The following is a 16,334-nucleotide window of genomic DNA, read 5'->3' on the forward strand; positions in this document are numbered from 1 at the left end:
AAGGGCACATGTTCTTCCTCTGCTGGTTCATTTATGTTAATCTTGTTTCCTCTAGTTGAATTGGTCTGGACATACTCTGTGTGTACACTGGGCAGTCAGATTACATATGATTTCATGATAATCAGTTGATCACACTACATTGTTCCTAGCATCATGTTTCATTCAAGCACATGTGATTAAACATGGCTCTCATAGTATCCGAATCAAACAAATTGATTTGCAGATGACAGGTACAGGCATTGAGGTGCTGTAAAGGTTGTTTTTATGCTTGTATACATGTAGGTCTGTCTTTCTTAAGCACTTTGGTGCAGGAACCTGTTTGCCTTGAAAGTGCTATGTAAATTAAATAAACCCGAACCCAGCTTAGGGAAATGTTGAATTCACTCAGTGCCAAGCCATCGAGGCTAACACGTGTAATATGAGCTGTATAAACTTTAACCTAGTTTTCTGAGAGCACTGTGACTTTCCACTGAATATCAACACTAACTAATCAGTGTCCTGATTAAATTTCTAATATCCAGTTTAATATTGGGTCTCTGCAATATTTCTACATATAATGTATTTTGCTACATAATAAAGTGGCACATTGTACTGAGAGAAAGGTCTTTTTGAGAGATTTTTGTCAGTCTGATTTTGTTGTGGCAGGAAAGATGGGACAGTATTTTGACAGCCTTTGACTGCCAACATGAACAAAATCCAGAGAGAGGGTTTAATTCATAATTTCTCCACTGGCTTTGTTGGCTATTTTTTTAATTACTGGCTAGAAATGTGCATTGTTTGGCTCCATTACTGATCTTGTAGAGCTGCTCAGGACTTTCTAAGTTGACTGAACTGAAGCTTTTGTGATCAAAATGGCGTTTTCTTCTTCTGACTTTCTGTTGCCCACATTTTTACTGGAGTTACTTTTTAACTATCCTCACATGTGGTCCTATTCTTGCATTTTAAATGCATCTCTTTCCTCGGCGTAGTTGTTATGTAACTCAAAACTTGATGTGTAAGCCTTAAACTGTACAATAAAACTTTGTTTATTGTGTTATTGCTCAAAGTTGTTCTCTGTTTCCTCTGGTCTAGCTGGCCCTTGGAACTGGGGCAAGGCGAATTCATGTCTCTGCAGCCTTCAGCGCCAAGGCCAAGGTGGCCATGAGCCGCTTTGAGCCCGGCTCCAGCATTAACTATGAGAAAATGCATGAGAACATCAACATTGTGCGCAGAAGGTCAGCAGGTTCCCTCTTTACACAGTACTTGTTGATTACACTTGGGGGAGAAATGGCTCATGAGGAATGGCTGGTGTTTATTACAGCTGCGCAGAAAATCTTGTGACATTCACAGTGTTGACTTGTCAGGGTCAGCCGGGACCAAAGAGCTAACTTTGGATGACCTGGTGTTCCCTTCTTCCTAAGCTTAGCACATGCTGTAATCCAGGAATAGGAAAAAGCCTTTTGTGTGGCATTAGAGATGAAGGGTTAGCTGTTCATTAAAAGGGTTCAGAGCTTTTCCATGACTCCGTGCAACAGGCAAAAAACAGTTCTTTCCAGAAGTAGTCACAAAATACAGAAGGACACTGCAAGAACACACATGATATTTTTATTAATAACTTTTAAAAATGTTAGCCAAACTTAAACCCCACAGTTTTACAACATTTATCCATGAATCATCCCCACCAGGCTCAGCAGGCCTCTGACACTGTCGGAGAAGATCGTGTACGGTCACCTGGATGATCCAGCAGGGCAGGAGATAGACCGCGGCCGCACCTATCTGCGCCTGCGTCCGGACCGCGTGGCCATGCAGGATGCTACTGCTCAGATGGCAATGCTTCAGTTCATCAGCAGCGGTCTGCCCAAGGTGGCGGTTCCCTCCACCATCCACTGCGATCACCTGATCGAGGCTCAGATCGGAGGGGCTCAGGACCTGCAGAGAGCTAAGGTGAGGACAGATGGATGGAAGATGGACGGAGTAACAGAGCTGATACCGACAAAAACAGGTGCTATCCAACAAGACGCAGTTATTAAGCTACAGCTTTTTTAAATTTCTCCTCTGAATTTTGGCTCAGTTTATTATGAGATGCCATCAATTCACACAGTGAGTGCAACAAGAGCCAATTTCTATTTTGGGTAATATTTATTCAGTACAATTAGATTTTATCAAGGCAAATCCAGACAAGTGAACATTTTAAGATAGTTTGGGCCAGGTTTGATTGGGAACATGTAGAGATTGATGTAGCTGCAGAAGAAACGGCCTAAAACAATTTTTAGTGGACACAGAAGATTCCATATTTTGATCACATACATTATATACTGTGCAGGCGCTCCGGCTAAATAAAGAATACTTGTTTATCATGTATTAAAATAACTCTTACCCAATTCTCTAAACACAGGAAGTGAACGAAGAAGTGTACAACTTTCTGGCAACTGCTGCTGCTAAATATGGAGTTGGCTTCTGGAAACCCGGGTCAGGGATCATCCATCAGGTACAGAACGCTGATTTATGATGATGCTATAAATGGCTTATTTATATTATGTATACGTTTTGTTATTTCCCGTAGATGTGTGACTTTCACTGTGTAGAATGATGTGTGTGTTCAGCAGTTAAATGTTTAAAATGAAAACTATTTGCAAGTTTATAGATTCTGTTTTAGGAAAAGTAAAATTTTAATTTGGCAGTTTAACTTTTTTAATTGAAGTTTGATGTCAGACAGAAATTATTAAAAGCAGAGTGTTTTGTATATCTGCAGGGGATCTTTAATACGTTTTTCTCAGTGAACTTGCACATCATGCAGTTCCTTTTTAATATAAACTCTTGTCTAGTGCCTCCAGGAAAGGACATTTTCCAGAGAAGTCGTCCATTTCAAATTGCAGTTAAAAGTCTTAAGGGGAAAATATGTGACTCACTGTGATTGTGCCTTTCTTTGGAAAGATCATCCTGGAGAATTATGCCTATCCTGGAGTGATGCTGATTGGTACAGACTCCCACACTCCGAATGGCGGTGGCCTGGGTGCCATCTGTATTGGAGTGGGTGGAGCTGACGCCGTAGATGTCATGGCTGGAATCCCTTGGGAGCTCAAGTGTCCTAAAGTGAGTCTTCAACATTTGAAATCCTGTTTTCAGAATCAGGTTTATTGCCAAGTATTGCCAACTGTGTGTCTACATGAATGTCTCTACCTCTGTGAAAACCTTCCTTCAGGTGATTGGAGTGAAGCTGACAGGAGCCCTGTCTGGTTGGACCTCTCCAAAGGATGTCATCCTGAAGGTGGCTGGCATCCTGACTGTAAAGGGTGGCACTGGAGCCATTGTTGAGTATCACGGACCTGGGGTTGACTCTATCTCCTGCACTGGTAAGGATGAGAAACATCACAAGACTTGATGTGAAAATCAAAGAAAGGAAGAGCAATGACAGCTTCAAATAATATCTAATATATTTTATCCTATATGTTTTTTCAGGAATGGCAACTATCTGTAACATGGGTGCTGAGATTGGAGCCACGACATCTGTTTTCCCCTTTAACCACCGCATGAAGACATATATGGAGAAGACCGGCCGTGGAGGTCAGTCTCCTGCAGTTAGTTTCTGCATGTTTAGTCTTTATTCACTGCGTCTTACCTTCAGCTTTGTCACCTTCTTCATTCCCTGTCAGAGATCGCCACTGAGGCTGAACGGTTCATAGATGACTTGGTCCCAGACAATGGCTGTGAATACGACCAGGTCATTGAGATTAACCTAAGCGAGGTGAGCACCCATTTTTAGTCCAATACTCTTGGTTCGTCTTATTCTGTGTCCCGTGGTAACGATGGTGCATGAAGCACAAATTAAAATGTAAATGTATAGCACAAACATGTCCTACATTACCCAAACTGTGACTGTGCTTACCTCGTCCTCTAACAGTTGAAGCCCCACATCAACGGACCGTTCACCCCTGACCTGGCCCACCCTGTGTCCGATATCGGTGCTATAGCTAAGAAGAGCGGCTGGCCCCTGGAGGTTAAAGTTGGTCAGTATTTGTGACACAGCTGTATTATCTTTCATTTTTTTGTATTTTTAATGCTTTGTCTTGTTAAATTTGATATTTCTTTCTTTGTTCCTACTAGCTGTGTTATTGATCAGATATGTTCAGATCACTTTACAGCCCTGTCATGTGGCGCTCTAATGTGGCCTACCAGAACGAGTACTGAGAGCAACAGAACTCCAGTCACTGACAGAATGAGTAGAATATAATTATGATGATCAAGATATATAATTACAGACCCACTTGTCTTTTGTGTGTCCTCCTCCTCAACATTTTTCCTCTCTTTTCATATGCAAGATGTGTTATTAAAAATAGATGAGTACTTCCAATCTGCCGCTGTAACTATATACACCCTCACTTAAGTTTCCTCTTTCTCAGTTCTCCTCTTACAAACGCCGAACTCGTCTCTTTCAGGTCTGATTGGCAGCTGCACCAACTCGAGCTATGAGGACATGGGCAGAGCAGCCTCTCTGGCCAAGCAGGCTCTGGATAAAGGTCTGAAATGCAAGGCCCAGTTCACAGTCACCCCTGGATCTGAGCAGATCCGTGCCACCATCGAGAGAGATGGATATGTGAGTCAGAATCTCATTAACATTTAGTGAGTGACCCAGAGCATCTGGGAAACTTGTCCCAGTTTCTTAGCAGGGTTTTGTACAACTGTGTGTGTTTGAAAGATGCTGGAAATGATTTCTTTAGATTACCGTTGCACCTCTTTCAGGCCAAGATCCTGAGTGATGTTGGTGGAGTCGTACTGGCCAATGCTTGTGGACCTTGCATCGGGCAGTGGGACAGGTATGATTATTATTTGCTTTTGCTTATCTGCTGACAACTTTCAGATCAGTATTATGTCTTTACCTACACTAGTAAAGGAAAGTAATGACTGGAAAGGAAGGGAAGGGATAACTAAAGACTTACTTAAAAGAATCCCTTTAGATCAGGAAAATCATCTGTGTGCTGTACATTCATTTTGTTGGAACGCTGCAGCCACTAGGAGACTTTTAATCTTGTAAACTGATTTCAGTGACGTAGGTTAAATATAATACATCTGACTAACATGCTCCTTGTTTTGACTTTCTTCAGGAAGGATGTGAAAAAAGGAGAGAAGAATACTATTGTCACCTCCTTCAACAGAAACTTCACTGGCAGGAATGATGCTAACCCAGCTACTCATGCTTTTGTCACGTCTCCTGAGGTAAGACTAAGTACTGCATGTCAGGAAAAATACAAGCTCAACTATTCATAATTATATGGACATCAATGGACTAACTTACAGTAGTTCATACATGCAGCCTAGTGGGTGTGTGCCAGTGTCATTTTTGTATTTCTGCACACTCTGTCTCCTGATGTTAAACGTACAGATCTAAACATCATTGTTATGTAATTTCATGTAGATTGTCACCGCCATGGCCATCGCCGGGACCCTCAACTTCAACCCAGAGACTGACTACCTGACTGCCTCTAATGGAGAGAAGTTCAAGCTGGAACCTCCCACCGGTGACGAGCTGCCGTCCAGAGACTTTGACCCAGGCCAGGACACCTACCAGAAACCCCCGGCTGAGAGCAGCTCAGTCAAGGTGATTTAAAGAAGAAAAAAAAAGATACAATATCAGAAAGCAGCACATCACTCATGAAACTGGCTTTTAGAGAGGTAAGCGTCTGATGATAACCTAATAGGAGTTTGATTCAGTAAATAAAAGAGTTAACAAGTGTAAGAAAGTTCCAGTTTTTCATGTTTGTTTTTTTGCCGTTTAAATCACTTTCGGTTTGATCTGAACACCAGTTGTCCGCCCCAACCATCAACCACCAATCCTTTTGAAAATATTCTTTGAGGATCCCCTGTCTTACCCTGATTTGATGTTGTTCAGGTGAATGTGAGCCCCTCCAGCAACCGTCTGCAGCTGCTGGAGCCCTTTGACAAGTGGCATGGAAAAGATCTGGAGAACATGAGGGTCCTGATCAAGGTGAGCAGGAAATGGAAGGAAAGCTGTGGTGGATGTGCAAGTCAAGGAGAGCAGAGCTAAATAAATAACATCTTCAATGTAATGTTTTGAGGCTAATATAGATGATCCCTCAGTGCCTTAGAGCTCTATTGGTTGTCCAATAACTATTAAAAACACATTAGTGAGCCAAACTATTACACTGGGTCATTACATAGAACATTAGCACTGTAGTTTAAACATTTATGTCTTCAGTAGGAACGAATGAGATTGGGTCTGACACACACAGAGAAGCTGAAAAGTGACTCATATTCCACCCATCTCTTTTCTTATTGTCTGTAACTCCCACTCGTCCCCTTCCTCTCTTCTCCTGCACCGCTGTAGGTGAAGGGAAAGTGCACCACTGACCACATCAGTGCTGCCGGGCCGTGGCTGAAATTTCGCGGCCACTTGGACAACATCTCCAACAATCTGCTGATTGGCGCGGTCAACATCGAGAATGATGCCGTCAACAAGATCAAGAACCAGCTGACAGGAGAGTACGGGGGTGTGCCCGACGTGGCACGCCACTACAAGGTGAGTCAGACAGCAGACGGTGTCAGACACCTCTGAAAAACAGTTTCAACATTGATGTATTGATTGATTAATTCCAGGCCTGCTGTAGTAGACTATGATAATATTAGCAAGGTACCATAGAGTTTAGACTCTGTAGCATCGTGCAAAATTCTTATTTGTGTTGCCTTTTTCCCCCTTAGCAGTTTTTTTGTCTACTGTATCCTCGACTCCTGTCCCTGACAGCAGTTAACATTTTTCCTTTGTGTTTGCTAAACTCTATAATCCAGGCCAATGGAGAGAACTGGGTTGTGGTTGGAGACGAGAACTACGGAGAAGGGTCCAGCAGAGAGCATGCCGCTCTGGAGCCACGACACCTCGGAGGACGTGCCATCATCGTCAAGAGCTTTGCCAGAATCCACGGTAAGTCTCATGGGAACGGAGTGTAAAAAAACATGCAAACATCAACCAGTCTCTCACATTTTAGAGACATTCTGGTCCTGCTGGAGTCATGTGCAGTTTTGTTAGACTTACACACAATTTATTTTCTTCGGTAGAGGCAACGACAATAGTTGTGATTGGACTAAAGAGCAAACTGATGATTATTTAGTCTGGCATGTATAGAGTCTGCCAGCAGCATCTAACAGAGTCTCCAAGTTATAATTAGAGTCCATTAGTGCCAGTTTGTTCCATATAGGTGACTGGATGTAGGTAAGTGGGTAGATGAAAGCCTGTCTGTTTTAAACAGTGTAACTTTCCTCAGAACCTCCAGAAACACAAAACATATGCTGTTGCATGGAGCTGATACAGTTTTACATAGCTGCATACAAAGCTTAGACTTCCAGCAGCATGAATTTAGGGTAATTGGAGCATCTAATTCATCATGAGAACTGCTGCTGATCAATAACAACCCGACACACATACTCACATGCATTATTCTTCATGACCTTGTATTTCTGTGTAACAGATACACTCCTGTCAGACAATGAGCCCTTCTCTGGTTACCTAATGGAAGTACAGTGTGAGTCAGTGTTTTTTTGTCTGATATGTCTGATATTTCTATTTTTTATTTTTCCTCCTCACAGAGACTAACCTGAAGAAGCAGGGCCTGCTCCCTCTGACTTTTGCCGACCCCAAAGACTACGACAAGATTCGCCCAGATGACAAGATTTCGATCACCGGGCTGAAGTCCTTGGTTCCTGGCAAGGTGAGCAATATTCTGCACTGAATGAAACACTGATCCAAAGGATAGCCTAACTTCTCTTAACATTATGTCGATAAAAAACAGGATAAATGATTGACACATGATCTTTTTCGCCTCCTGTGTCCTCTCCCAGCCCCTGACAGCAGTGATCAAGCACAGCGACGGCAGCCAGGACTCCATCTCTCTCAACCACACCTTCAACGAGACGCAGATCGAGTGGTTCAAGGCTGGCTCTGCCCTCAACAGGATGAAGGAGCTCCAGTAATTGGTGGGAGAGGATGGAGGGGCCTGTAGGGGGCCGTTGAGGGGCCTTGGCGTGGGTTAAGAAAGGGGGAAATGTGGGCCTAGAGAGGGGATTAGCAAAGAGGAAGAGACGATGTGAACAGTAGATGTTAACCAGATTTTTTGGTTTAGGGACAGCTGTAGTCATGCTCTGTTAAAAAAAAAAAAAGAACACACACAAACACCCACTCACACACATGCACACACACAAACACAAGGTCGCTGTACAGATAAAAAGCGCACACACACAAACACGCGAGCACGCACACGCACAGCCAGGATTACTGTGAAAGCACTCGGTCGACAGGCAGAATCACTGTACACAAATGCACTCTAACAAGCGTGCATAGCGGTGCGTTTTCCCTGTTGTAGGCAGCATCGCACACACTGGCAGCACTCCTCTGTTTAAAATCAGATTTGTCAAGCTTATTTGTTCATTGAGTGTAACCCTGTAGCCATTATACACAGGCGGCCATCTTTCTCTAGTGAACGGGGCGATATTCTCCTAATTTTGTGACAGATTGGGATGAATTCCTCTAAAGCGAGAGTTGTTTGGTTTCACCACTTTGTTGAAACTATTAACATAAATCTTCATTATTCATTATCCACCGCACTGTATTCCACCTTTAATGACTGTATATCTTTAAATACGTTATACCTCCACTGTCTGAGTAGTTTCCATCCAAACAGCTCAATAAGCTGACTGAGTTGTTCAGCTCACATGAATGTATTTTTTTCTTTCACTGTGTCCGGACCTTTTCACCTGAATATTATTATTTTGATTCATCAAATGGTGATGAAGCCCACTAGTCATCCTTCATTGTACTAGGCTGTCGGGTTTGCTGCTTTTCTGATGCTATTATAGACTTGAACAAATGTTTCCTCACTCATTGTAGACGGGAGCAATCAAACAAACCCACGCTCACTTATTTACTGTAAGCAGCATCACTGACTTCCCGTCAGCCGTGGCACTGTCATGGCACAACTGCAGCCCACCCTGTTCTCACACAGTCTGAGATCTCGTGTTTTCATGCTGCTGTTGTCGAACTTTTCATTTCAAGCTGGCCCAAGATGGTTTGCGGTTCACTCCCGAGACATTTCAGCCAACACGTGAATCTGTGTTCACTCCCCTGCTGCTCCTCCGATGCTCACTCACTTGCTGGCTGTCTGTCTTTTGCATGATATAGCACCCAATTGTGTGAAACCTTCCCTGTGTGGTTGTTTCTCTGACTGAGAAAACAAACCACCAACACATACTGCTGTTGTGTTAGTGCAAGCCTCGCCATTTTCTTCTTCCCATCTGTGTTTTGTCCTGTGTGTGTGTGTGTGTGTTTGTGCATGCTGCATGACATGATGGCATCAGGTTAACATGAGTCTGTGTTGTCATGTGTCTGTCCCTCTTTTGCTCATCCTGTCCTCTCCAGGCTGGTTTATGCAGTCCAAACTACAACCTGATATTTATTTGGGAAACAAGCTGTTGTCAGATTTGCGTTGCTAGGCACTGGAAGCTGTACTGGGCAAAGTTTTTAATGTAAATTCTGGTGTATGGAGTGAAATACAGCTCCACAAATCAGCTGGCCGTCCAGTCTGAACGTTATGTTTTTGTTATTTTTCTCTGTTTAAGTCCCATTTCTTCTCTTCACTATCATCTGGAGCTGCCAGTGTGTGAAATTGCCTCGTGTAGCTGTAATGGGAGATGACAGGCTGTGTTTGTCTTTGAGTTTAATGTTTTTTCAGGTTGAGGTTTGGTCTGCCATAACATGAGAAGGCCTGCTGTCTTCTTACGCAAACATACGCACAACCTAGTGTCCAGATGCCTGTACACTAGCACTTTGTAGAGTTAGGAAAGTCGTTTTTTAGGTGTGCTTTCCTTCATTCTTTCGCAAACATTTAACTCCTCATTAGTAATACATGAATCAGACGGTAGAACATTTAGATTCAAAGTAACACTTGTATTTCATGATGTATACCCAGTATGTGCCACCCAAGCAGTGTGGTTATATATGTTTGTGGGCTTAGGGACATTTGTGCTCATTGCTTCTATGTTTTATGTGAGAGTACTGCTGGTCCTCTGATCGATTCTCATCATCACCCAGAAAGTTTATAAATCTGTCAGTTTTTAGAACAAAAAACGCTTTGGATTAATAATTACAGTTCCCCAGATAAATCCCTATATAAAACATCACTGAGTTTGGACCTGTGTGTGAATGATGTGATATACAGCTGCACTTTGTATAGGGGTGTGTACATAAATAATAAAACATTTTATATAAATATATATATATGTATGAACAAGGAGAGACAGAGTTGTAACGTGCTGTATGCTACCTGTCTAAATGAGAGCTCTGTTTGTGACCTTTTCTAATGTAACGTGATGAACCCCCTGAATCTTCAGTAATCTAATGGTTTCACAAACTGGTTGACATGTTGATTAAAGGGTTAAATGAAAGCACAGATATTGAATTGTGGCTGTCAGTTGCTGCTGGGCTTTGACAGTTAAAGCTGACTTGTTATTTTTAGGTAGATGAGTCTGTATTTTTTTCTTATGTTTTAGTTTTGTTCTACTGACTTTCAAGGACAGAGATGATTTGAAATAGCAGCAGCCTAACTTTAAAGACTTGGATATTAATGACTCCATATGGGGCTCATCTGTTCACACACTCCTCATTAAGTCCATCACTCCGATGCTTAAACACTCCTCGCCATTGTATCAGATTTACTGCCAAAGATGCCTAATGAAAATACTGAGATGTGAAGAAATGATGGTTGTGTCCATATTATTCGACCATTTGAGAATACCACTATGTCCATGATTATTTGATGTACGTTGTGTTACATCTAACATACTGATTCATTTGGTCGTCCTGTTTCCTTTTCAAAACAGCCGCTTGTGAAGCAGTTTGCTTTTACTGTGATGTGAGACAATGCTTTGTTGTTCAGGCAAATTCAAATGATGTTGCTCATGAAGGCATCGTGTGGTGGCATGCCTATTGTTTCATTTTGTACTCAGGTGTGCTCTGTTCAGTCAGGCTTGCACGCTTCATTTGTTCAGATACAGCAAATAAAAAGATATAATAATAATAATATGAGCAGATGTTTCCTCATTGTGATGATTCCACTCGCATTAAACTTGATTTTGTAAAAGTAGATGATAAATTAATAAAGATAAATTCTGAAGTGACTGTTTGTGTGTTTTTTCTTTGTTTGATTAAATCAGTAATAAGATTGGTCATGTGTTTGTCAGTATTGTACATACACAGGTTCCTGGCAGCTGAGAAAAAATTGGCTTCAGTTGTGGATGCTGCTCTTTGTAAACTGCAGTCAAGTGTGTAGCATGTAGTCTTCATATTGTACATGATCTGACATTTATTATCTGACTTGCTTCCCTCTTTTTATCTAGTACAGTTCATCTGTTTGTACAGTAATGCTCAGTGTTCACTCAACAACAACCACAACTTTGAAATATCAGTATATCTATTTACTCAGATTGTTATATTACATACCTGTGCATACTTAATAAAGGAGCTTACTATACTAATACTAGTTAACTTAAACGCACAGATGGAAACATGAGCACAGTACCTCGGAGAGATTCAGAAAAAAAAACTATGATTATAATTTTTTTTAGACACTTTAATTTTGTGTGTTCACTTAATTTACTATACTTAAACTATGTAATTAAAGTTCTGATAGATGTCATGTAATGTATCTTTTCATTGGTGGTATAGGACGTGAATATTTAGTAATTCAGTTGCTGATTATTCTGTGTAAATGTCACAAATATGAGTCTATTTATTTATATATCTTGTCATTTTTAAGATAAAATATCAAAAGTAAGTTAAAAGTATAATATGTTATACTATTATTATAATGCATAGATGTGTAAATTATGGAAATCATAGAAAAGTTATACTGATAGAAAAACCATAACAACAACAGGTTTTAAAATGTGTACTGTACCTTTAAGTGTTGCGACAGGTCGTAAAAACCAGCCTACTGTCGTAAATAATCACGTGGAGACATGGTCAGCTGTGCGTTTTTACACTTTTAGTGTTTTTGATCCGTTGTTGACAAACTGCTGACAAACAGGAAATGCTCAGCTGACGGCTCGGTTCGGTTCAGCTCTGTGTGTGTGTGTTTACATGTGTGTGTGTGTGTTTTGACGTGTGTGTGTTTAAGTGTGTGTGTGCTCACAGTGTGCAGCCTGCATCATGTTCGTGTTGGTGGAGATGGTCGACACTGTCCGGATCCCTCCGTGGAACTTTCAGAGACAACTCAACGAGGCCATAGCCGAGGAGCTGAACAAGAAGCTGGCCAACAAGGTGTGTGTGTGTGTGTGTGTGTGTGTGTGTGTGTGTGTGTGTGTGTGTGTGTGTGTGTACACCTGCCTCACACGTAAGAGGAAAATACAGTAAAATGTAAAAGTCTCATCACATCAGATGAATTTCTTTCTTTCTTTCTCTTTCTTTCTTTCTTTCTTTCTTTCTTTCTCTTTCTTTCTTTCTTTCTTTCTTTCTTTCTTTCTTTCTTTCTTTCTAACTCATGTAATTTCATGATACAGACATGAGTACAGAGTCCTGACTTGTGATGTCCTGGGATCTGGTTTAATGGACAGTAGTTCTGAATTTGAGAAGAGATGCCATATAGAAGACATTATTTTTAAAAGTTATCCTAATACTTATCCTACTAAGACTTCTTAGTCACATTTTTTTATTTTATTGATATAAAACAAAAGGTATCGATTTGCCTCCAGAGATCCTATGACAGACGTTGTCTGTAGATTCATTCAGCACGTCTGCATCCTCTAAACTGTGACCCGCTCTCATCACCCACAGGTGGTCTACAACGTTGGCCTGTGCATCTGCTTGTACGACATCACTAAACTGGAGGATTCCTACATATTCCCAGGAGACGGAGCCTCACACACCAAAGGTATGATGATGATGATGATGATGATCAAGATGATGATGATGATGAAGCGTATTGGCAAGTACTGGCAAAAGATGGATGATTAACAAGCAACTGTAACTTAGATGATGCTAAATGCTGTGTGATATTCATGTTTTATGTATTAATTTAAATGCCAGGATAACTTATAGGGTGTGTAGTAATAAACAACATTTTACAATAACAGACTCCGAGATCAGAGTGGGATGGAAAGGGTCTCTGTGTTCTGTAATGCTGACCTGAAGAACAAACTGACACAGACCCAGATTATGTAGCTGCTTCTTTTCTTATCCACGAATAAAACACGCGAGGCTGACCTGCTTCTTTTCTTATCCACGAATAAAACACGCGAGGCTGACCTCAGGTCTTAAGCTGCCTCAGCTCTATCTAACTCGCTCACTGATTCATTCCCGTCTTTCCTTGGTGTTTTCTGTCAGTTCATTTCAGGTACGTTGTATTTCACCCTTTTCTCGACGAGATCATGCTCGGCAAGATCAAGTACTGCAGCCAAGAGGGAGTTCACGGTAAGTTCTGTTTTTTTGTATTCCAGCATGTTTGATTCAATCTCCAGAAATGTATCAGCAAATGTATTTTCAACACACTTTCCACATCTTGATCATCTAATTAGCCAGCTGTAGCAGATGACACTGTGTATCTGTGCATGTATTTATTTATTTAATAGATCTGAGAGGTTGTCTAGTTATTTGGTCCTTTTTTTATGTTGCAATTTCTCCACATCTCTGGTACTAAAGTCACATCCAGCTGTCTACACGTTTCATTTGCTGCTAATTAGCTGAGTCACATCTGGCTCATCATGGAGGAAAATATTCAGAATATTCAAGATATCAAATATTTGACACATTCCCTCCTTATATTTTCATCTAGAGTGCTTAAAGATGTTTGCCTTGTTTAGACTTTCCTGTAGTGTATTCAGATTGTATATAATGTAACTTAAATATAGGATCAGTAACACGATCTGGTGCGCAGTTGTTAACACTGACTGATCACTGTAACCTTTCTGTTTCACAGTGACGATGGGCTTCTTTGATGACATTCTCATCCCACCGGAGTCACTTCAACAGCCTGCAAAATTGTATCCTGTCTGAAAATATTCATTTGACTTAATCTCAGATTTGTTGTGATTGTCGAGCCGTCCTTAGCTACAGCCGCAGTGATGAAGCAGAGCAAGTTTGGCTGTGGGAATATGAGACTGACGAGGGGGCTCATGACCTCTACATGGATCAAGGGGAGGAGATTCGATTTCGGGTGACAGATGAAGTGTTTGTGGACACGTCGCCAACGGGCCCAGCCACCGCAGCGACAGACGCACAGGCACAGCCGGGACAGTCGGCGGCGCCGCCAGCAGAGGACACCGGAGAGAAGAAGGAGGCACCGTACACTCTGATTGTAAGAACACACTTCATGACTAACACACATTTACATCACCAAGACATCTGTTGTTGTTTCTGGTGATGATGAAAAGTGTGAAAATCCATTGATTATAACTCAGCCCAACTTCAGCCTACAATAGCCTGAATCAGCCAGGATAACAAAGTTTTCCAGCCCACTGCGACCCTGATGAGGATAAGCGATTACAGCTCAGTGTGTGAAAGTTCACCACAGCTGGACTCTACGTGAAAGTTTTTCGTTGATTTACTGCGTGTTTACACATTACAGTGGTTTAGTTTGATTGTTGTAAATGTCATTGTTATGAATGCTGTGTGATGAGTAGAAAAGCTCCTACAGGTGTTCGTAACAAAGGTGTACGCTGTCCTGCTATAAGAGATGTAACAAAACTAAGAGTCTGGGAGCTTTAGATGACCACACAGTTCTGAGAATATAAATAATTCATCATAATGTAAATGGCACACAAAATGTATAAAATGAAACAAAAGTGTCTTCATGTCCATTTTGACCCTGCACTGTTGTTTCAGGGGACCATCTGTGAGCCGGGGCTGGGGCTGCTGTCATGGTGGAACAATTAGCACTGCAGTGGACGAAAAGGATATGAACAGATCAATGACTGACCGGACAGATGAGGGACAGTCTGCTGGAGACCTTGAACCCTGTTGTTTGGGAAGTCAGGACACAAAGCCGAGCTGCTGTCTGAACCAAGATACTGTTTGTGTGAAGTGACCTCTGTCACACAGAGACTGGTTGTGTTGTAAATGCTGCCCTTAAAGGACCCGGACAATATTTTCCACATGTTTTTGTGCCGTGTACGGGGGCAACCGTTTTTGAAGCTAGTCCAGTATTGAGCAAGAGTGCGCTGCAGCTGCTGCCATGAAACAGGCTGCAATGTATAATCCTTCAAGGCAATTGCACACCATCAATTTACATCCTCCTAAAAGTGCTTGTTTTTGCCACTGGCAGGCTCAGATTGTTATTATAAGTCCCCTACAGAGATAGATGTTCATTTAACCAGAAACCAGACATTTTGTTGCTCTGTTGAAAAAGAACAGTATCTTATGATAGTTTTTGATAACACAAATGTCTTTCTCTGTACTCTCCATAATGTTATCACACACAATCTGACCCTCTCTGTGACAAAAACTAACTTTTAGTGGACGTACAATGCTGGTGTGCAGTTGTCCTGAAGGATTACACTGATGCCTGTTTAGCTGTGGCAGTCAATACTAGATCGATTTGAAAGATTTCAGTCTCCGTTAGTCACAAAAGGGTTGAAAAACACCAAAGTTTCCCTTTAAGATGCCAGCTCTGTGGTTACACGTAGAATTTATATTAAATAACTGAGTGACTGATGGACATGTGTGTCATCATTTGGTATATTTCACAAGATTTTAACTCCCAATTAAAAAAAAAACAAAGTCATTATTTGAATCATAATGTCATCACGGCTTTATTAAGGTCAGTCAGACACAAACATCTCACGAGGATCTGATTGAATGACTCAGTCTGGGTTATTGGTATTACAGAAATAAGCAAAAAAAAAAATTCTAATACATCAAGATCCAAACAAGGGTAGTATTATTTGGTATATTAATTTAATATAAAAAAACCCAAACACTTTTATTTGAAATTTTACTTCTATCCCAGGTGTTTTTGCACACGTCCTCAGTTCATTTAACAGCCTTGTAATATTTTGTACTCCTGTTTTGTCTCACAGTAAAAGGACGTATCATCAGCACGAGCGGTTGTGATTTGTGAATTTGTCATTCTGTGTGATAATAGGAAGTACAAAAAAAAAAGGATTAGTGACCAGCTTTTAAATCCTCCACTTTGAAGGGCAGTGAAGGACACAGATCTGCTCTCTGCACTGTTTCTGTTGGTCAGTGTTGATATGCAACTCGCACACATATTTGTGTGTGTTGTACAATCAGAAATGCCGTAGGCTGGGTTTCATGTGACAACTGCATGGCTCGTTGTTTGTCTCAGTTGTTGGTTGTGAAA

The 16,334-nt window shown here is 41.3% G+C and overlaps 2 protein-coding genes across 3 annotated transcripts; both read left to right on the forward strand.

Moving 5' to 3' along the window:
* Positions 1-1,071: 1,071 nt before the first annotated feature.
* On the forward strand, positions 1,072-8,145 carry LOC104932057 (aconitate hydratase, mitochondrial; the record flags this gene model as incomplete). The annotated part of the gene is made up of 17 exons (XM_027285323.1): positions 1,072-1,214; positions 1,665-1,923; positions 2,375-2,467; positions 2,914-3,072; positions 3,182-3,332; positions 3,439-3,543; positions 3,633-3,724; positions 3,881-3,986; positions 4,416-4,573; positions 4,720-4,793; positions 5,082-5,193; positions 5,393-5,575; positions 5,867-5,962; positions 6,323-6,514; positions 6,781-6,913; positions 7,576-7,697; positions 7,828-8,145. Coding segments are annotated over 17 exons (2,310 nt in total), but the record flags the coding sequence as incomplete, so codon positions are not given.
* A 3,819-nt stretch (positions 8,146-11,964) lies between these two features.
* polr3h (polymerase (RNA) III (DNA directed) polypeptide H) lies at positions 11,965-16,074 on the forward strand. Of its 2 annotated transcripts, XM_027285917.1 has the most exons (7): positions 11,989-12,007; positions 12,173-12,298; positions 12,812-12,908; positions 13,361-13,447; positions 13,953-14,016; positions 14,096-14,330; positions 14,858-16,074. In XM_027285917.1, exons 2-7 carry the CDS (start codon positions 12,188-12,190, stop codon positions 14,906-14,908), a joined length of 645 nt encoding a protein of 214 aa, XP_027141718.1. In that variant the 5' UTR covers positions 11,989-12,007; positions 12,173-12,187; the 3' UTR covers positions 14,909-16,074. The 2 variants fall into 2 exon arrangements, with proteins under 2 accessions (XP_019122480.1, XP_027141718.1); XM_019266935.2 differs by having other exon boundaries at positions 11,965-12,298.
* Positions 16,075-16,334: the final 260 nt, after the last annotated feature.

The sequence above is a fragment of the Larimichthys crocea genome, chromosome XII (assembly GCF_000972845.2).
Source record: "Larimichthys crocea isolate SSNF chromosome XII, L_crocea_2.0, whole genome shotgun sequence".
Classification (NCBI taxonomy): Eukaryota; Metazoa; Chordata; class Actinopteri; family Sciaenidae; genus Larimichthys; species Larimichthys crocea.

Excerpts from the sequence above, each read along its gene's own strand:
- polr3h (XM_019266935.2), top strand. The coding sequence starts at position 12,188 with ATGTTCGTGTTGGTGGAGATGGTCGACACTGTCCGGATCCCTCCGTGG. Across the intron at positions 12,909-13,360 it reads CGGAGCCTCACACACCAAAG|TTCATTTCAGGTACGTTGTA; the intron begins GTATGATGATGA and ends GTTTTCTGTCAG. Across the intron at positions 13,448-13,952 it reads CAGCCAAGAGGGAGTTCACG|TGACGATGGGCTTCTTTGAT; the intron begins GTAAGTTCTGTT and ends TCTGTTTCACAG.